Source organism: Mya arenaria, chromosome 17, assembly GCF_026914265.1.
Source record: "Mya arenaria isolate MELC-2E11 chromosome 17, ASM2691426v1".
Lineage (NCBI taxonomy): Eukaryota > Metazoa > Mollusca > Bivalvia > Myida > Myidae > Mya > Mya arenaria.
The window spans coordinates 4,483,176-4,506,131 of record NC_069138.1 but is presented as its reverse complement, the minus strand read 5'-3'; the positions used below and the strand labels follow the sequence as shown (position 1 = coordinate 4,506,131).

At 34.8% G+C, this 22,956-nt stretch overlaps 1 protein-coding gene across 2 annotated transcripts in view; it reads left to right on the top strand.

Moving 5' to 3' along the window:
* The window catches only part of LOC128222844 (deleted in malignant brain tumors 1 protein-like), a 32,241-nt gene extending 11,993 nt beyond the window's left edge, over positions 1-20,248 (top strand). Inside the window, exons 7-26 of one of the 2 annotated variants that reach the window (XM_052931992.1) lie at positions 1,007-1,185; positions 1,435-1,585; positions 2,015-2,193; positions 2,442-2,592; positions 3,022-3,200; positions 3,448-3,598; positions 4,026-4,204; positions 4,454-4,604; positions 5,034-5,212; positions 5,461-5,611; positions 6,041-6,219; positions 6,468-6,618; positions 7,050-7,228; positions 11,783-11,924; positions 12,443-12,537; positions 13,143-13,290; positions 13,602-13,795; positions 14,561-14,686; positions 17,085-17,130; positions 18,002-20,248. In XM_052931992.1, the coding sequence (XP_052787952.1) occupies positions 1,007-1,185; positions 1,435-1,585; positions 2,015-2,193; positions 2,442-2,592; positions 3,022-3,200; positions 3,448-3,598; positions 4,026-4,204; positions 4,454-4,604; positions 5,034-5,212; positions 5,461-5,611; positions 6,041-6,219; positions 6,468-6,618; positions 7,050-7,228; positions 11,783-11,924; positions 12,443-12,537; positions 13,143-13,290; positions 13,602-13,795; positions 14,561-14,686; positions 17,085-17,130; positions 18,002-18,254 (3,163 nt within the window). In that variant the 3' untranslated portion in view covers positions 18,255-20,248. Of the gene's footprint in view, positions 1-1,006; positions 1,186-1,434; positions 1,586-2,014; positions 2,194-2,441; positions 2,593-3,021; positions 3,201-3,447; positions 3,599-4,025; positions 4,205-4,453; positions 4,605-5,033; positions 5,213-5,460; positions 5,612-6,040; positions 6,220-6,467; positions 6,619-7,049; positions 7,229-11,782; positions 11,925-12,442; positions 12,598-13,142; positions 13,291-13,601; positions 13,796-14,560; positions 14,687-17,084; positions 17,131-18,001 lie in introns of both variants that reach the window. The other variant, XM_052931991.1, reaches the window with a different exon arrangement.
* Positions 20,249-22,956: the final 2,708 nt, after the last annotated feature.

The following is a 22,956-nucleotide window of genomic DNA, read 5'->3' as shown; positions in this document are numbered from 1 at the left end:
GCATCTGCCATTCCGAATGCCTTTACTTTATAATTTATAAATTATCGCGAAATTATATGACAAAATACAACATCGTAGCACAAACAATACTTCTACATGGAAGGCATCAGTAATTCACTTGTTTAAAATCAAATTACTATAAATATAAATACAAGTTGCTTTAAAAGTTAAATAAGAACCTTTACCTTTTCCTAAAGATGAATTTAACCATTGTTTTTTTCACTCAATCACGTTCATCATCCGCGCGTCGATAAAATGTCACGTGACAAATTTTCCGCATATCTTTTTTATTTGTGACAAAAATGCTACTAAAACACAAGGTTTATATTTAAGAAGTAATAAAAAAATGAAAATACGGAACAATATCTGCTCCTTGTGTATTTATGGATCATCGCCACAACATCGTGCCTTACCATCTAACACTGCCCTACTATAATGATAATGCCGAGTATATGGGAACCATATGGGACCTATCTGGGGCATATCATGGCAAAAGATGTGAAGCCGATTCATGAAATAATGAACTTTTTTTTCACATAGTATCGATGTTTACATATTTTCATATAACAATGATCTTCGTTTCCCTTTGTGTATCCAATAAATATAGATGAGCAGCTATATGGGTCCCATCTGGGTCCCATCTGGGCATTCTCAACCATATGGGTCCTATATGGGCCCCATATGGGCTTTTTGCCCAGATTCAGCCCATATGGGACCCATTTAGCCTTGCTTGCTGGGTATTGACATGTATGACAAAGTCCATAACTCTGGTTCAAATAGGTATTGAGTGATGCCGCTCTTTTTTTAAAAAACAAGCGTTGGCGTTGAATCCACAGTGCTTTTGTTTTACAAAATGTTTGACTGAAGGGAAATAACTTTTAGATTCGTATCTGGATTTTCTTTAAAAAAGAGAGGCAGATGGAGTAATTCCAGAATGTATTATGTATGCGACTGCATGTTATACCTGTTTAATTTAGTCATCCATCAATTTTTCGGTTTCATGCAGAGCTGGTGCTCGGGCTTATACAAATATCGCAAGCTATCCAACTGCACCAGCCCAGATATGGCTTGATGATGTTGGCTGTACAGGATCTGAGCAGAGCATCGCTGATTGTACTCATCGCATGCCATGGGGCTCACATAACTGTAACCATGACGATGATGTGGGTGTTGTGTGCTCCTCAAGTATGTGTTGTCTGCTTCTGAGAGATAATTGGACTAGTTTACAATTGAATGTTCCGAAAACTATTGGAAACTTGTGAATCTCATCTTATATTGGATGTTAAATTATTGCTCATTACAAATAAAATTTATTTAAAGACTCTTCTCAAATTGTTTAGACGAGCCATGGCGACTCCTGGGTAGCCACAGTCTTTAAAAGTACCAGAGTCCTATGGTATTGCAGATAACTTGTAAATGTACTATCAATTTCAGCGGCCGACATAAATATAAGACTGGTTGGTGGTTCAAGCCAGTACAGTGGACGTGTTGAGATTTTAATCAACGAGAAGTGGGGTACAGTCTGTGACGATAGCTTTTCCGACACAGATGCCGTCGTTGTGTGCAGGATGCTGAACTTTCCATCGTAATTTTTATTGTCGTAATATTTGCACGACAAAACGCTGTAGTATTGTGAAAGCCTTTTCGTCTTCGCCATTCTCGTGCAAAAACCTTAACCTTGCATGTTCCTAAAAAAACGTTTAAGGCATTCATGCAAAACTTGGTACACATATTGCCATATAAAATACAAACTTGTATGGCAAAGTTCATAACTTTTGCTCAAATAACTATTTAAGGATGCCGCTTCTTTGAAAGAAACAAGCGTTGGCGTTGAATCCGCAATGTTGTTGGTTTTCAAAATGTTTTGATTGAGGGAAATAACTACTAGATTCGTATCTGGATTTTTGTAAATAGTGAGGCACATGAAATGTTTCCAGAATGTTTCCTGTATGCGACTGATTGCATGTAAGAACTGTTCAAATTACTCATATATCAAATATTCTAATCCTTTCAGAGCTGGCGCTCGTGTTATTGCAAATCATACAAGCTACCCAACTACGCCAGCCGAGATATGGCTTGATGATGTTCAGTGTACAGGATCTGAGCAGAGCATCGCTGATTGTTATCATCGCATACCATGGGGCTCACATAACTGTAACCATGACGATGATGTGGGTGTTGTCTGCTCCTCTAGTATGTGTTGTCTGCTTCTGACATATAATTGGTCTGCTTTACAATTCAATGTTCCGGAAATTATTGGACACTTGTGAATCTCATCTTATATTTGATGTTAAATTATTGCTCATTAAATATAAAATTCATTTAAATACTCTTCTCAAATTGTTTCAACGAGCCATGGCGACGTCTGGTAGCCACAGTCTTTAAAAGTACCAGAGTCCTATGGTATTGCGGTTAACTTGTAAATGTACTATCAATATCAGCTGCCGCCATAAATATTAGACTGGTTGGTGGCTCAAGCCAGTACAGTGGACGTGTCGAGATTTTAATCAACGAGAAGTGGGGTACAGTCTGTGACGATAGCTTTTCCGACACAGATGCCGTCGTTGTGTGCAGGATGCTGAACTTTCCATCGTAAGTTTTTATTGTCGTCATATTTGCAAGATAAAACGGTGTAGTATTGTGAAAGCCTTTACGTCTTCGCCATTCTCGTGCAAAAACCTTAACGTTGCCTGTTTCTAAAAACCGTTTAAGGTATTCATGTAAAAATTGGTACACATGTTGCCATATAAAATACAAACTTGTATGGCAAAATTCATAACGTTTGCTCAAATAACTATTTAGTGATGCCGCTTCTTTGAAAGAAACAAGCGTTAGCGTTGAATCCGCAGTATTGTTGGTTTTCAAAATGTTTTGATTGAAGTAAATAACTATTAGATTCGAATCTGGATTTTTGTAAGTAGTGAGGCACATGAAATGTTTCCAGAATGTTTCCTGTATGCGACTGATTGCATGTAAGAACTGTTCAAATTACCCATATATCAAATATTCTAATCATTTCAGAGCTGGCGCTCGTTTTATTGCAAATCATGCAAGCTACCCAACTGCGCCAGCCCAGATATGGCTTGACGATGTTGGCTGTACAGGATCTGAGCAGAGCATCGCTGATTGTTATCATCGCATGCCATGGGGCTCACATAACTGTAACCATGACGATGATGTGGGTGTTGTCTGCTCCTCAAGTATGTGTTGTCTGCTTCTGACATATAATTGGTCTGCTTTACCATTGAATGTTCCGGCAATTATTGCACACTTGTGAATCTCATCTTAAGTTGGATATTATATTTTGACTCATTAAGTATAAAATTTATTTTATGAGCTTCTTAAATTGATTCAACGAGCCATGGCAACGCCTGGTAGCTACACTTTATAAAGGTACCAGAGTCCTATGGTATTGCACAGTACTTAAAAATGCACTATCATTTTCAGCCGCCGCCATTAATATAAGACTGGTTGGTGGCTCAAGCCAGTATAGTGGACGTGTCGAAATTTTAATCAACGAGAAGTGGGGTACAGTCTGTGACGATAGCTTTTCCGACACAGATGCCGTCGTTGTGTGCAGGATGCTGAACTTTCCATCGTATGTGTTTATTGTCATAATATTTTCTAAACAGAACGGTGAAGTATTGTGTATGCCTTATCGTCTTCGGTACTGTCGCGCAAAAACCTAAATATTTTCTGTTACTAAAAACCGTTTAAGGTGTTCATGTGAAACTTGGTACACATATTGCTAGATGAAATACAGAAATGTATGGCAAAGTCCATAACTCTGGTTCAAATAGGTATTGAGTGATGCCGCTCTTTTTTTAAAAACAAGCGTTGGCGTTGAATCCACAGTGCTTTTGTTTTACAAAATGTTTGGCTGGAGGGAAATAACTTTTAGATTCGTATCTGGATTTTCTTTTAAAAAGAGAGGCAGATGGTGTGATTCCAAAATGTATTATGTATGCGACTGCATGTTATACCTGTTCAATTTAGTCATCCATCAATTTTTCGGTTTCATCCAGAGCTGGTGCTCGGGCTTATACAAATATCGCAAACTATCCAACTGCACCAGCCCAGATATGGCTTGATGATGTTGGCTGTACAGGATCTGAGCAGAGCATCGCTGATTGTTATCATCGCATGCCATGGGGCTCACATAACTGTAACCATGACGATGATGTGGGTGTTGTGTGCTCCTCAAGTATGTGTTGTCTGCTTCTGAGAGATAATTGGACTGGTTTACAATTGAATGTTCCGGAAATTATTGGAAACTTGTGAATCTCATCTTATATTGGATGTTGAATTATTGCTCATTAAATATAAAATTTATTCAAAGACTCTTCTCAATTTGTTTCGACGAGCCATGGCGACTCCTGGGTAGCCACAGTCTTTAAATGTACCAGAGTCCTATGGTATTGCAGATAACTTGTAAATGCACTATCAATTTCAGCGGCCGACATAAATATAAGACTGGTTGGTGGCTCAAGCCAGTACAGTGGACGTGTTGAGATTTTAATCAACGAGAAGTGGGGTACAGTCTGTGACGATAGCTTTTCCGACACAGATGCTGTCGTTGTGTGCAGGATGCTGAACTTTCCATCGTAAGTTTTTATTGTCGTAATATTTGCTAAAAAAACGGTGATGCATTGTGAAAGCCTTGACGTCTTCGCCATTGTCGTGCAAAAACCTTAACCTTGCCTGTTCCTAAAAAAACGTTTAAGGTCTTCATGTAAAACTTGGTACACATATTGCCATATAAAATACAAACTTGTATGGCAAAATTCATAACGTTTGCTCAAATAACTATTTAAGGATGCCGCTTCTTTGAAAGAAACAAGCGTTGGCGTTAAATCCGCAGCATTGTTGGTTTTCAAAATGTTTTGATTGAGGGAAATAACTATTAGATTCGTATCTGGATTTTTGTAAATAGTGAGGCACATGAAATGTTTCCAGAATGTTTCCTGTATGCGACTGATTGCATGTAAGAACTGTTCAAATTACCCATATATCAAATATTCTAATCCTTTCAGAGCTGGCGCTCGTGTTATTGCAAATCATACAAGCTACCCAACTACGCCAGCCGAGATATGGCTTGATGATGTTCAGTGTACAGGATCGGAGCAGAGCATCGCTGATTGTTATCATCGCATACCATGGGGCTCACATAACTGTAACCATGACGATGATGTGGGTGTTGCCTGCTCCTCAAGTATGTGATGTCTGCTTCTGACATAAATTTGGTCTGCTTTACAATTGAATGTTCCGGAAATTATTGGACACTTGTGAATCTCATCTTATATTTGATGTTATATTAGTGCTCATTAAATATAAAATTCATTTAAAGACTCTTCTCAAATTGTTTCGAAACACCATGGCGACTCCTGGTAGCTTCTGTCTTAAAAGGTACACAAGTCATATGATATTTAAGATAACTTGTCAAGGTACTATCAATTTTAGCCGCCGCTATAAATATAAGACTGGTTAGTGGCTCAAGCCAGTACAGTGGACGTGTCGAGATTTTCATCAACGAGAAGTGGGGTACAGTCTGTGACGATGGCTTTTCCGACAAAAATGCCGTCGTTGTGTGCAGGATGTTGAACTTTCCATCGTAAGTTTTTATCGTCGTAATATTTGCTTGACAAAACGGTGTAGTATTTTGAAAGCCTTTACGTCTTCGCTATTGTCGTGCAAAAACCTTAACGTTGCCAATTCCTAAAAAACCTTTAAGGTATTCATGTAAAACTTGGTACACATGTTGCCATATAAAATACAAACTTGTATGGCAAAGTTCATAACTTTTGCTCATATAACTATTTAGTGATGCCGCTTCTTTGAAAGAAACAAGCGTTGGCGTTGAATCCGCAGTGTTGTTGGTTTTCAAAATGTTTTGATTGAGGGAAATACCTATTAGATTCGTATCTGGATTTTTGTAAATAGTGAGGCACATGAAATGTTTCCAGAATGTTTCCTGTATGTGACTGATTGCATGTAGGAACTGTTCAAATTACTCGTATATCAAATATTCTAATCTTTTCAGAGCTGGCGCTCGTGTTATTGCAAATCATACAAGCTACCCAACTCCGCCAGCGCAGATATGGCTTGACGATGTTCGTTGTACAGGATCTGAGCAGAGCATCGCTGATTGTTATCATCGCGTGCCATGGGGCTCACATAACTGTAACCATGACGATGATGTGGGTGTTGCCTGCTCATCAAGTATGTGTTGTCTGCTTCCGACAGACATATGGTCTGCTTTACAATTGAAAGTTCCGGCAATTAATGCACACTTGTGAATCTCATCATACATTGGATATTATATTATTGCTCATTCAATACGGAATGTATTAAAACAGTCGCCTAAATTTGATTCAAAGAGCCATGGCGACGCCTGGTAGAACAGTCTGTTAAGGTACCAGAGTCCTATGGTATTGTAGAATCCATAGCAAATGTACTATCAATTTCAGCCGCCGCCATTAATATAAGACTGGTTGGTGGCACAAGCCAGTACAGTGGACGTGTCGAGATTTTAATCAACGAGAAATGGGGTACAGTCTGTGGCCATAGCTTTTCCGACAAAAATGCTGTCGTTGTGTGCAGAATGCTGAAGTTACCATCGTTCGTATTTATTGTCATAATATTTGCTAGACAAAACGGTGAAGTATTGTGAAAGCCTTTACGTCTTCGGCATTGTCCTGCAAACCCCTGAACCTTTTCGGTTACTCAAAAAACCGTTGAAGTTATTCATGTCAAACTTAGTACACATGTTGCCATATGAAATACAGACATGTGTGGTAAAGTCCATAACTCTGGTTCAAATAGGTACTGAGTGATGCCGCTCTTTTTTAGAGAATCAAGCGTTGGCGTTGAATCATGAGTGATTTTGTTTTTTCAAAATGTTTGGCTGGAGTGAGATAACTTTTAGATTCTTATCTGGATTTTCTTTGAAAAAGAGAGGCAGATGATGTGATTCCAGAATGTATAATGTATGCGACTGCATGTTAGAACTGTTCAATTAACCCATCCATCAAAGTTTCTGTTTCTTCCAGAGCTGGCGCTCGGGCTTATACAAATCTCGCAAGCTATCCAACTGCACCAGCCCAGATATGGCTTGACGATGTTCGGTGTACTGGATCTGAGCAGAGCATCGCTGATTGTTATCATCGTATGCCATGGGGCTCACACAACTGTAACCATGACGATGATGTGGGTGTTGTGTGCTCCTCTAGTATGTGTTGTCTGCTTCTGACATAAAATTGGTCTTCTTTACAATAGAATGTTCCGGCAGATATTTCATTAATTTCAAACTTATGAATCTCATCTTATATTGGAAGTTATATCATTGCTTATTAAATACGGAATTTATTAAAACAGTCGTCTGAAAATGATTATACGAGCCATGACGACGCCTGGTAGCCACAGTCTTTAAAGGTACCAAAGTCATATGGTGTTGCGGAGTACTTTAAAATATACTATTGATTTTAGCTGCCGCCCTTATTGTAAGCTATAACAATATATAAGTTTCAGTCTTCAGTATAACGGTTTTGGATAAATCGTAACCGCCTTATATTTACTCTCCTATTGCGTTTTTTTTATTAAAGCATATCTTTTTTTCATTTGCATTCATTTCGATGAACCCAATACCTCTAATTTTAATGAAACGAATGTAGAACTTGGTCAAATTACGTTTAATTGCGTTACACTGCGGGTGAGATCGATGAAGGAAGTCATTAAAAACTCTTAAAATAATATCTCTTAAACTACTCGATTACTAAACATCTCTTAAACTACTTAATCATTGAATATATCTTAAACTACTCAGTCATTAAATATCGCATAAACTACTCAATCATTGAATATATCTTAAACTTCTCAATGATTGAATATATCTTAAACTACTCAATCATTGAATATCTCTTAAACTGCTCAATCATTCAATATATCTTAAACTACACAATCATTCAATATATCTTAATCTACTCAGTCATTAAATATCTCTTAAACTACACAATCATTCAATATCTCTTAAACTACTCAATCATTAAATATCGCTTAAACTACTCAATCATTAAATATCTCTTAAACTACTCAATCATTGAATACATCTTAAACTACTCAATCATTAAATATCGCTTAAACTACTCGGTCATTAAATATCTCTTAAACTACTCAATCATTCAATATATCTTAAACTACTCAATCATTGAATATATCTTAAACTACTCAATCATTGAATAACTCTTAAACTGCTCAATCATTCAATATATCTTAATCTACTCAGTCATTAAATATCTCTTAAACTACTCAATCATTCAATATATCTTAAACTACTCAATCATTAAATATCGCTTAAACTACTCAATCATTAAATATCTCTTAAACTACTCAATCATTCAATATATCTTAATCTACTCAATCATTGAATATATCTTAAACTAATCAATCATTGAATAACTCTTAAACTGCTCAATCATTCAATTTATCTTAAACTACTCAATCATTGAATATATCTTAATCTACTCAGTCATTAAATATCTCTTAAACTACTCAATCATTCAATATATCTTAAACTACTCAATCATTAAATATCGCTTAAACTACTCAATCATTAAATATCTCTTAAACTACTCAATCATTAAATATCTCTTAAACTACTCAATCATTAAATATCTCTTAAACTACTCAATCATTAAATATATCTTAAACTACTCAGTCATTAAATATCTCTTAAACTACTCAATCATTAAATATCTCTTAAACTACTCAATCATTGAATATCTCTTAAACTACTCAATCATTAAATATCTCTTAAACTACTCAATCATTAAATATATCTTAAACTACTCAGTCATTAAATATCTCTTAAACTACTCAATCATTAAATATCTCTTAAACTACTCAATCATTGAATATCGCTTAAACTACTCAATCATTAAATATCTCTTAATCTACTCAATCATTTAATATATCTTAAACTACTCAATCATTAAATATCTCTTAAACTACTCAATCATTAAATATCTCTTAAACTACTCAATCATTGAATATCGCTTAAACTACTCAATCATTAAATATCTCTTAAACTACTCAATCATTAAATATATCTTAAACTACTCAGTCATTAAATATCTCTTAAACTACTCAATCATTAAATATCTCTTAAACTACTCAGTCATTAAATATCTCTTAAACTACTCAATCATTAAATATCTCTTAAACTACTCAATCATTGAATATCGCTTAAACTACTCAATCATTAAATATCTCTTAAACTACTCAATCACTAAATATATCTTAAACTACTCAGTCATTAAATATCTCTTAAACTACTCAATCATTAAATATCTCTTAAACTACTCAATCATTGAATATCGCTTAAACTACTCAATCATTAAATATCTCTTAAACTACTCAATCACTAAATATATCTTAAACTACTCAGTCATTAAATATCTCTTAAACTACTCAATCATTAAATATCGCTAAATCTACTCAGTCATTAAATATCTCTTAAACTACTCAATCATTCAATATATCTTAATCTACTCAGTCATTAAATATCTCTTAAACTACTCAATCATTCAATATATCTTAAACTACTCAATCATTCAATATCTCTTAAACTACTCAGTCATTAAATATCGCTTAAACTACTCAATCATAGAATATATCTTAAACTTCTCAATCATTGAGTATATCTTAAACTACTCAATCATTGAATATATCTTAAACTACTCTATCATTAAATATCGCTTAAACTACTCAGTCATTAAATATCGCTTAAACTACTCAATCATTGAATATATCTTAAACTACTCAATCATTAAATATCGCTTAAACTACTCAATCATTAAATATCGCTTTAACTACTCAATCATTAAACATCTCTTAAACTACTCAGTCATTCAATACATCTTAAACTACTCAATCATTAAATATCGCTTAAACTACTCTATCATTAAATATCTCTTAAACTACTCAATCAATAAATATCACTTAAACTACTCAATCATTAAATATCGCTTAAACTACTCAATCATTAAATATCGCTTAAACTACTCAGTCATTAAATATCGCTTAAACTACTCAACCATTGAATATATCTAAAACTTCTCAATCATTGAATATATCTTAAACTACTCAATCATTAAATATCGCTTAAACTACTCAATCATTAAATATCTCTTAAACTACTCAGTCATTAAATATCGCTTAAACTACTCAGTCATTAAATATATCTTAAACTACTCAATGATTGAATATATCTTAAACTACTCAATCATTGAATATATCTTAAACTACTCAATCATTAAACATCGCTTAAACTACTCAGTCATTAAATATCGCTTAAACTACTCAATTATTGAATATATCTTAAACTACTCAATCATTCAATATATCTTAAACTACTCAATCATTAAATATCGATTAAACTACTCAATCATTAAATATCGCTTAAACTACTCAGTCATTAAATATCGCTTAAACTATTCAATCATTGAATATATCTTAAATTACTCACTTATTTAATATATCTTTAACTACTCAATCATTAAATATCGCTTAAACTACTCAATCATTAAATATCGCTTAAACTACTCAATCATTAAATATCGCTTAAACTACTCAGTCATTAAATATCGCTTAAACTACTCAATCATTGAATAAATCTTAAACTACTCAATCATTGAATATATCTTAAACTACTCATTCATTAAATACCGCTTAACTACTCAGTCATTAAATATCGCTTAAACTACTCAATCATTGAATATATCTTAAACTGCTCACTCAATCATTCAATATATCTTTAACTACTCAATCATTAAATATCGCTTAAACTACTTAATCAATAAATATCGCTTAAACTAATCAATCATTGAATATATCTTAAACTACTCAATCATTGAATATATCTTAAACTACTCAATTATTAAATATCGCTTAAACTTCTCGATCATTAAATATCGCTTAAACTACTCACTCATTCAATATATATTAATCTACTCAATCATTTAATATCGCTTAAACTACTCAATCATTAAATATCTATTAAACTACTCAATCATTAAATATCTATTAAACTACTCAATCATTCAATATCTCTCATATGAAAAACTACACAAACATATAATGCAAAAAATAAATATCTAAAACATTAAAAACTACATAGGACACGTCATTGCAAATGTTATTGTTTAGTGTTGTGATTATGGCTACTATTTTTGTGATGTATAAGATTAGATAAGATAATCTTTTAAAGGATGTTCTGATAAACATTAATAACACTAGCTGATAGCTATTTTCCGACATAACAGATCATCCAATAATAAACGAACAAAAGACCTGTAAAAATTCAAGGTCATAATATCACATATTATACATATAAATACATAGGTTTCAATAAGATTATAGGCTTCATTGTGAAAAATACTACATGTACATTAGATGTTTTAAGATAAAATGTATTGATGATTTCAAACTAGTACAATACATTAAGAGAACTTTAAATGAAAGCAACAGTAAAACACAAAACATGTTATTCAAACAGCAATACATATTTCAAGTGAAAAGAAAGTAGTAAGCGGCTAATAAAAAGCAAGTCAACATAAACAACAGATAGTTTACATATACACACTAAGACGCTAGAGGTGAGCGCTAATCGTTTGAAACAGTTAAATCGCAGGTATCTTTTGTAAATGTTTAATCAAAGATATAGTAATACATGGTTAGTTTATTTTGTCCATATTTCGACCTGTTGTCAATCTTTTCTAATGAACAGGTCGGCCTATACGACTTGTTCCGTTCGATGGAGTTGCATACGAAGGACAATTCCAGTTTTTGGATGGCAATGAGTGGCTGAGCATTACAAATCGTACATCAAAAGTGACGGCGAAAACAATTTGTGAACTTCTTGGATTTGGGTCTGTGCAATTTTTGAAATATCCCGTTTTGACAGAGAATTTAACAGCGAATCTTATTCAAATTAAGTATAAAGCGATAAAGTTGTATGCAATTCAGTTATGTGTCAATTACTACATTGAAAATCCTACTTATGTTTTAGTTAAAAAATATAACACACCACCAAATTGAATTTTATAAGGACCGGCTAGTCAGCCAACGAAGTTAAAAAGTATGATATGGTCCGCTGACATTATTAAACTGGATGTTTTATTTAAATACACTAATACACGGACCGATCTACTTTATATGTACATAAACGGAACACATTCATGTAAAGTATTATATAACGGTATATGGTAAATTAATAAACATTGCAAGCTGTTATAACAATTTATAGGTATCTAGGACCATATATTGGGCAAGGGAATCTACTCCAGAATATTTCACTCGACAATAACAAATTTGAAAATTATATATAGGTTATAGTACGGAATATGGTACCCTTATGAACATTGCAAGCTGTTATAACGATTTTTAGGTATGTAGGATCATATTTTGGGCAAGAGAACCTGCTCCCAGGTGCAGAATATTTTTCAATAGACTGTAACGGAACGGAGACAGATATATCACAATGTAAGTGGACAAGAGAAAATAATGACGAAGAATATGGAACATTGGGCCTTTCTTGTTCAGGTAGGAATTATTATTTATCATTGGTAGCTCTTTATGTAAAGAACATATCTATTTTGTTCAAGTGTAGATGTTGTTTTTACATATAACGCATTAATTTGAATTTCAAACAATATGACCCAAACCATAGACGCCGAAGAACAAACCCCGTTGTTGCTTTTACAGAACAAACAAGAAAAGAAATGGAAATAATATGCTCTCTGCATTACTGAATTTTGTTTAAGACTTAGTTATATGAAAGTGCTAACATACATTTTAGGATAACTCAGTCTTGTGTAGCGTGGCTGTTGATTGATGCTATAAGTTCGGTGTATAGTTACAACATTGATGCTCTCAGCGGCGATGTCTGCACCGTCGCAAAACTGTTTTACCTCTGCCATTGAAAACATTCAAATGTAACCTAGCAAACTTCTTGTCAGAGACATAGAAGCATACGTGTAGCAAGTTTGTATATATAGTTTTAATTATTGTTGAACTATGATATTTTCGACGTTAATTGTATTGAAATAATTTTTCATTGATCTTGTTAAATTGTATTGTCATTCAAGATTATGAAATAACGGATGTCCGACTAGATGGTGTGTCCGGTGACACCGGTCTTATGGAAGTATTTGTTAACAACAATTGGCGGACAGTTTGTGAGGTTGGCTTTACCAATTACACTGCTGATCTTATATGCCGAGATCTTGGATTCAGGTAAAATGTTTAACTAACCTCGTTGTACTTTGGCTAGTTGTGTTATCCGTGTACGAAAGTTATAGTTTTATATATAACAAATAAAATTAAGTAGTTTAAGTATTGTTTTTATCTTTTAAAGTTAGACAAATAGGTTGTAATAAATAATGTCATCATCGACGGCGAATGCCGAGTGTTGTTCATTTCGGAGCGATATTGATTGTAGCTTGTCCGGAAATTTATAGACTTGATTAGGACTGGATTGCATTTTTCTCGTATATACATCTTGCCAAGTTTTGCTTTATAGAATAGGACAATTTGTTTATTTTCAGCAAAGCAAAATGGTATAAGCATAATCTAGAATCAAACCAAGTGAACAATGAAAATAACATCGGGTCATTGATTTGCAACCAAGGTGACATATTATTACGGGATTGTGAAATTATCCCTATGGCATATTATTCTTATGGACCTGGTGAATTTGATGAATGTGTTGGCAACAGAGTGACTATTGCATGTTCGAAAGGTTTGTTCACATGTTATCGTCAGATAGTTGGGTTACTGATGATTTTTTTTGACGGAAACCCTTTAAAAGGTCGACAACTGTTGTTGTTTTTCAAAGAATTAAAGCAATTTAAAGTTAGGCCGTAAAATACTACGTGTACGTTCACTTCTACGTGTAGTTACACACAGATGTAAATTTTGCAGCTTAACATAAAAGCGAAATTTCACTTTGAGCTCGTATCTGTAGGCTTGCTGATACTTGCCTGAATTCCTTTCCTTGTGCTTTCGGTCAATTTCCTTTAATTCTAAACTTGTTTAATATACCCATACCTGAACTGGATGAGGTATGATAATAAAATAAGATCACACGTACACGTTCCCGTACACGTCAAGTTTCGTAATGTCTTTTATTTATAAAATACTGCTACATGTCCGATGTCTGTTAAATAAAGCATTTCTATGCTTCATTTGAATTTCCAATGTTAACAGATCTCTGTCATATTTCCAACTTTTGGAAAATTTACGTTACTTTTTTATAAAAAAAGTATCTTAGCATTTTGGAATTTTAACGATATACAGTTACATTTTCTCGATATAATAATATGCTCTTTGGGGCAGCTACAAAATAGATTCAGACGAAGACTATTTTGAAAAAGTGTCTTGAGAGTTTTTGTGTTACCTTTAAGTATGTTTTTAATAATTTAACAGTCATAAACCCCTTTACTGTCTTGCAACGATATTGTTGCGTATTAAAATCAGTGCTTCAACTATGTCTTAATAATTATAGTACCTGCAGATGAGCCAATCATCAATGAGGGTGTGGACATTTATCTAGTTGTTATTCCGACGGCCATCAGTTGCTTTATTGTGTTATGTCTTCTTGTTGGTGGACTGGTGTATTGCAAGCGGACAGGTATAAACCATATGTCATGTCTTCTTGTCGGTGGACCGGTGTATTGCAAGCGGACAGGTATAAACCATATGTCATGTCTTCTTGTCGGTGGACCGGTGTATTGCAAGCGGACAGGTATAAACCATATGCCATGTCTTCTTGTCGGTGGACCGGTGTATTGCAAGCGGACAGGTATAAACCATATGTCATGTCTTCTTGTTGTGGACCGGTGTATTGCAAGCGGACAGGTATAAACCATATGTCATGTCGTCTTGTCGGTGGATTGGTGTATTGCAAGCGGACAGGTATAAACCATATGTCATGTCTTCTTGTCGGTGGACTGGTGTATTGCAAGCGGACAGGTATAAACCATATGCTATGTCTTCTTGTTGTGTGTCGTCTTGTCGGTGGACTGGTGTATTGCAAGCGGACAGGTATAAACCATATGTTATGTCTTCTTGTTGTGGACCGGTGTATTGCAAGCGGACAGGTATAAACCATATGTTATGTCTTCTTGTTGTGGACCGGTGTATTGCAAGCGGACAGGTATAAACCTTATGTTATGTCTTCTTGTTGTGGATTGGTGTATTGCAAGCGGACAGGTATAAACCATATGTTATGTCTTCTTGTTGTGGACCGGTGTATTGCAAGCGGACAGGTATAAACCATATGTCATGTCTTCTTGTTGTGGACCGGAGTATTGAAAGCGGACAGGTATAAGCCATATGTCATGTCTTCTTGTCGGTGGACTGGTGTATTGCAAGCGGACAGGTATAAACCATATGCTATGTCTTCTTGTTGTGTGTCGTCTTGTCGGTGGACTGGTGTATTGCAAGCGGACAGGTATAAACCATATGTTATGTCTTCTTAGTGTGGACCGGTGTATTGCAAGCGGACAGGTATAAACCATATGTTATGTCTTCTTGTGCTGGACCGGTGTATTGCAAGCGGACAGGTATAAACCATATGTCATGTCGTCTTGTATTTGGACCGGTGTATTGCAAGCAGACAGATATAAACCATATGTCATGTCGTCTTGTATGTGGACTGGTTTATTGCAAGCGGACAGGTATAAACCATATGTCATGTCGTCTTGTTGGTGGACTGGTGTATTGCAAGCGGACAGTTATAAACCATATGTCATGTCGTCTTGTATGTGGACCGTTGTATTGCAAGCGGACAGGTATAAACCATATGTCATGTCTTCTTGTCGGTGGACCGGTGTATTGCAAGCGGACAGGTACAAACCATATGTCATGTCTTGTTGTTGTGGACCGGTGTATTGCAAGCGGACAGGTATAAACCATATGTCATGTCGTCTTGTCGGTTGATTGGTGTATTGCAAGCGGACAGGTATAAACCATATGTCATGTCTTCTTGTTGGTTGACCGGTGTATTGCAAGCGGACAGGTATAAACCTGATGTCATGTGTCCTTGTTGGCTGACCGGTGTATTGCAAGCGGACAGGTATAAACCTTATGTCTTGTATCTTTGTTGGTTGACCGGTGTATTGCAAGCGGAATGGTATAAACCATATGTCTTGTATCTTTGTTGGTTGACCGGTGTATTGCAAGTGGACAGGTATAAACCTTATGTCATGTGTCCTTGTTGGCTGACCGGTGTATTGCAAGCGGACAGGTATAAACCTTATGTCTTGTATCTTTGTTGGTTGACCGGTGTATTGCAAGCGGAATGGTATAAACCATATGTCTTGTATCTTTGTTGGTTGACCGGTGTATTGCAAGTGGACAGGTATAAACCTTATGTCATGTGTCCTTGTTGGCTGACCGGTGTATTGCAAGCGGACAGGTATAAATCTTATGTCTTGTATCTTTGTTGGTTGACCGGTGTATTGCAAGCGGACAGGTTTAAACCTTACGTCACGTGTCCTTATTGTGGAGCTGGTGTTTTGCAACCGACCGGTGTAAATCATATTTGAAAGTATCGGTCAGGGATAGTCAGTATCATAAACATTTTTTTCTGCTTGCCAAATAATTCTGACGTTTTCAAGTCATAATACAAAATGAATAGATACGTAACTGTGTTCTTGCACCACTTGAATGTAATGGATGATTCATGAAAAACCATAATAAAATATATTAAACGATCTTTCTCACCATCCGTGACCGATACTGCCGCATATGGAATAAGAACGTTTCATATGCTTCCTTGATTAAACTCTAAATGTTTTAATAATATTCTCTTTTTTAAAAATAAATCGTATAAACTATTTACTATTGCTTTGTTTATCTAAGATTGCATGAACGATTATAAAGGTTTTGCTCTAAATTTACTATTTAATACTGTGATATACCTTATATTGAATTTGATTCCACGAATAAGAAAAAAACTTAGTTACACTTGCAATTACCATACTTTAGTTATTAAAAAGTATTTTCTTTTCACTTTCATATAATAGGTACACTGTGTTTTCCGCATCGACAGCAAAATGCCAATAATTTAAGGTAGGATACAATTTCTTTTGTTTTAGGATAAATAAGTTATATTTAGAATTGTTTTTAAAGATGCACTGTTACTCCCAAATAAGATTTACCACAATTAATTGTACTGTTTTAATATTAAAAAACAACATGAATACATGTCGAAAAGAATGGTTCTTATGAAGGTTACCGAGTTTAATTTGAAAGAAATCTTTTAGCATTCACCAATCACTTTATATTTTTGCGCTTTCTGCTATTAAATGCACGGTAACAATTTTGTAATCAGTAATTAATATTTTCAATAAATGAATTATTTAATTAGTAGTTAAAGATTTTTCAATCAAAATTGATGTTTGAAATACATGTGAATGTAGCATAATACAAGATCGAAGTTTTTAACATATACGTTCGAAAATTGAAGTTTTATGGCTGAAGGCGTCACTAACGTTTTAAGAGAAAAGAGTTGTTCGGCATAAAATATCTTTTTTTCGAACGTAAATATGTACAACTGCGATCTGATCTTTTGTCAGAAGTCTTATATTACTAGTTTCTAGACCTTTACGCAGAATTTAGCTCATTCTAAATAAAAAAGTTGTCAAAACGGTCCATCTGTAAGAATGCAGCTTTAAAGGCAAAAACAGGCACTCGACGAGAAGCATGCGACGTAACTATATGACCTACCGGGAACCCAGCGCAGGGCTGTTGTAGCGCCTTATATTACTAGTTTAACTAACAACCGTCTTGTTCTTAGCCCGAGATAAAGATAAAAAAGATTTCGCATATATCATTTCACTGTCAATAATTGTTGGAACTACCTCATTGGAGTGGTCAGTGCAAAAAATGTTAACTTTCTGTTTAACAATTTTATAAGACCCAAATCATCTGTTTCTTTCAGTGACAGACCGAATTTGCAGAATGAAACACAATATGGAAGATATTCGGCTGTGCCAGTCTCTATTACCAAAGATGATTGCAAAGATAGCGATGAAGCGAATGCGACAATTGATAGAAATAATGCACTTGAAATACCTATGCAGACCTTTCATGATCAACACCAAGACAAAAAGGGAAATGGAGAGGAAAGGAACGATTCGGACATCAGAATTGTTGCCAACCACAATCATGATGGTGCAGAGGGCAGTGAATAATTGGCAAAGATAAGGAAAGCAGAATGTATGTATTCCATATGGCTTTGGCTACTGGCAAACGGTGCAAAAGTTAATATTGATGATAATGATGAACCAGGAATACGCCTGCAGACAAATTCTGTTCAACTCGAACATGCAATAAGAGTGCAATAAAATGGACAGCTTAGATGTGACACACAACATTTATGCAAAGAGTAGTGAAAAATAAAAGCAAATATTAGGAAGGCAGAATTTATGCATTCTTGATGGCGATGCCCCCCACCATCCCATGCAAAAATGACTAGAAGAGGGCTATATCATCAGAAACTATTCTTATTAGGCCAGTGATTTTAATAGCTTACTTATGAACACAGAAACTCAAATATTTTATCTTTTGTGTCATATGTTCTGCATGTTTGTGTATTTATTGTTGAAATTGTGTCCGCAGTATCACTTTCGTTATGGGATTGTTTATATATAGACCTGGATAAAACATTTCATAGCAGATTTTGTAAACATTCACTAAGAAGCCAATGACCAAAGAGCGGTCATCTGAAACATATTTAACAAGTTAGCGAACATAGTTGTATCCTTCTGCATTTAATTGTCACGAAAACTTTAACTAAATGGTCGAGATGAAATACAACCAATCAACCAATGCTGGCCACATACGTTTGCGAAGTATGTAGAGCTTAACATAATACCCTGCATTGTTGTATTGAAACGTTTTTTGTACATCATGTAGTGACACGTATACGTACATTGCATTGACTCGTCTACGTACAACATGCAGTGACACGTATACGTACATTGCATTGACTCGTCTACGTACAACATGCAGTGACACGTATACGTACATCATGTATTGATTCGTCTACGTACATTGCATTGACTTGTTTTCGTACATCATGTAGTGACACGTACATGTACATTGTATTGACTCGTCTACGTTCAACATGAAGTGACACGTACACGTACATTGTATTGACTCTTCTACGTACAACATGCAGTGACACGTATGCGTACATTGTATTGACTCGTCTACGTTCATCATGTAGTGACACGTATACGTACATTGTATTGACTCGTCTACGTACAACATGCAGTGACACGTACACGTACATTGTATTGACTCGTCTACGTTCATCATGTAGTGACACGTATACGTTCATTGTATTGACTCGTCTACGTTCATCATGTAGTGACACGTATACGTGAATTGTATTGACTCGTTACGTACATCATGGAATAACACGTACACGAAAATTGTATTGACTCGTCTACGTACATCATGAAGTGAAACCTACACGTTCATTGTATTGACTCGTCTTCGTACATCATGTAGTGACACGTATACGTACATTGTATTGACTCGTATACGTACATCATGTAGTGACACCAATACGTACATTGTATTGACTCGTCTACGTTCATCATGTAGTGACACGTACACGTACATTGTATTGACTCGTCTACGTACATCATGTAGTGACAAGTATACGTACATTGTATTGACTCGTCTACGTACATCATGTAGTCACACGTATACGTACATTGTATTGACTCGTCTACATACATCATGTAGTGACACCTACACGTTCATTGTATTGACTCGTCTACGTACATCATGTAGTGACACGTATACGTACATTGTATTGACTCGTCTACGTACATAATGGAATAAAACGTATATGTGCGGATGCTACAAGCTAATGATACAATTAACACAATGATATGGTGCCTTACTAACTATAGCTGTGTTTTACTTCACCATAACATTACAATTTGTGATAATGCTTACCTTTACTCGGATAACTTTGTTTAATTGCATAGTATATACATCGTTAAGATAATGAAATGAAGTTGTAACCTATTTTTAGCTGAATATATACATATATAAAAGAAAACATATACATTTGTAACATTTTCATGCACACCCAACCTGTGATGCATTATAAACATAGTTGTAAATAATTTCTTCTGAATTAAATGGGAATAAAAATACCTTAAATGTTGTGGGTTGGGTTGGTGCTTATTCTGTAACCGTTCTTAAAATATCTAGATATCACTCATTGATCAGGAAGGGGACATTCTGTTGAAATTATTCCACACGATATTCCATAAAGTAAACTATTGTGAGCCTTACATCCAGTCAGGACTTATTCCCAGAGGATGGTCTGATTCTACTAATCGTTGTCTCGCATGTTCAACTGAGAATCGTTCTCTATTTAATTGCCATTGTCTTATTCCGCTTACACACACATTGACAATCTCATTGGGGTCGACGAGAACCGCTCTCTGTCTGACAACACGAATGCCGGCAAATTAAGTGTAACCGATGGGAACCGTTCGCTGCTTATTTCCATTGTACACACACTGACAATCCCAGCGCACTTGATGTGAACCTTTCTTTGGCTAATTCCCCTTATTCACACACTGATGAACCCACGCTCACCCAATTTGACAAATAACTGCTTATTGAGATAATTTGGTGAATAAAACTTCAATCTTAAAGCAACATTTAAGAAATACCTCTATGTATGTTCGTCTTTCATTGATGTTATATTTCTTTAGACCTTTTTGTATGTCAGTCTGTCCGTCAGTTGACAGTGTGTATGAAAAGTTCTATTAGGCAGAGTCTTGAAACTTTACAGGAATGCTCAGCAGCATGTGACGTTGTGTACCTGGGACTTTGTGTTTTGCTTCGCCCAGAAAGACCAGAGTTATAGCCCTTGACTTACTTAAATCCAGTCTATAGAGCATGCAATTTTATGTCTAGATCAGCATACGAACCAGAGTCACACAACTATACAGAAATCTTCAGCAGCATGTGACGTTGTGTACCTGGGGTTTTGTGTGTTGCTTTGGCCAATAAGTGCAGAGTTATGGCTCTTGCTTTAGCTTAAAACAACCTTTAGAGATTACAAATTATGTCCCGTATGGCGGCTAATGTCATGAGCTATTGCACGAATGTTAACCAGCATGTGAAGTTGTCCACTAAAGGTCAAGCATACCGGCTGCAACCAAGTACATATATGGGTTTTACTTAATTAAAACATGTAAAGCATGAACTCTTGTGTTACCCTATCTCGGTAAGTACATGGGCCAGAGACATATTCAAATAGAGTATGTCTTAAGAGAAAGAGAGAGAAATCAACCAAATGCATTTACTAATTTTCCAAGATAGGCAAATTCGTCTTAAAAAGGTAACATGACCCCTACATTGTCTCCTGCGTATCATAACTGATACATGTATTGCTGCTGTTTTTATTTTATGACAACATCTCATATAAAAAGCTTTTTATGTTGAATATAACTTGCTATGGATAAATGATCAAAATCATCTTGAAATTTTTGACTTCAGTGAAGACTTCGGGGACCCAGTTAAATACACATATAGCGTGTACACACTAAGATAAATGGATTGGTTGTCTTCTGGTTAATCTTACAAAAACATTTTATGTTTCATGGATATCATTTAGCAATATTTCATGCATATTATTTCGTAATATTTCATGAACATTATATCGCTTTACTTGATTGATGTTTTAATACATTACTTTTTGAATATTATTTCGCAATATTGTACATTCATGTTAAAAACCTTGATTGTAGTTTGCTTTATTTAGATAATTATCACTGACAAATGTATTGGTAAAGACGTTGATGTGATTTTTGTGAAATGTTTTCTCCGTTAAACTTTTTAAATAGACACCAATGGCAAAAACGGTTAATAGAGTAGGCCTGATAGTAAAGAAATACAATATTTGAATAAAATATAAACCTATTTGCTTTGTTTCAGTTGCTAGATATACCGAAAGGAGCGAAATGTAAATTATTACTTGATGTGTTATTTGTAAAACTAAACTCATAATGGTTCCTAGTGAAGTGTATAAAATAATAATAATAATAATAATAATAATAATAATAATAATAATAATAATAATAATAATAATGATAATAATAATAATAATAATAATAATAATAATAATAATAATAATAATAATAATAATAATGATAATAATAATAATGATAATAATAATAATAATAATAATAATAATAATAATAATAATAATAATAATAATAATAATAATAATGATAATAATAATATTAAATAATTGTAGTGTTTAAACCACAAACCAAACTCACATGCGCCCAAGCCGGGAATCGAACCCGGGTCGCCTAGGTGAGAAGCGAGTGCACTAACCACTGCGCTAGCCGGACAACCGGACTACCAAACGTGTTATTTGTATTACTAAAAACGTAATGGTTCCTAGTGAAGTGCATTATTGCATAAATAATCAATATTCTTATGGGTAAAGCATGACTAGAGTCCTTATAACTTTAACTGCTCGATTGAGCTGACTATGCGGTCTTCTTGCACCGTAGTGTTGAATGATTTTGTAGAAACTTTTGTATAAATAAGCTTATACACACACAAGATTCGGGTATGACCAAACACACTAGGCTTAACTCAAGCGGAGTACACGAACACGCACTTTGGTGATGTCAGACGCAACAACATGACAATATCGACACACACTCGATGAAAAGCCTACCACACAAATCGTAAACTGATTATAAATATGAGCCTATCACATTAATCGCAAACCGATCATATATATGAGCCCATCATATTAATCGTGTACTGATTGATCATAATAATGAGCCTATCACATTAATCGCAAACTGATCATATATATGAGCCCATAATATTAATCGC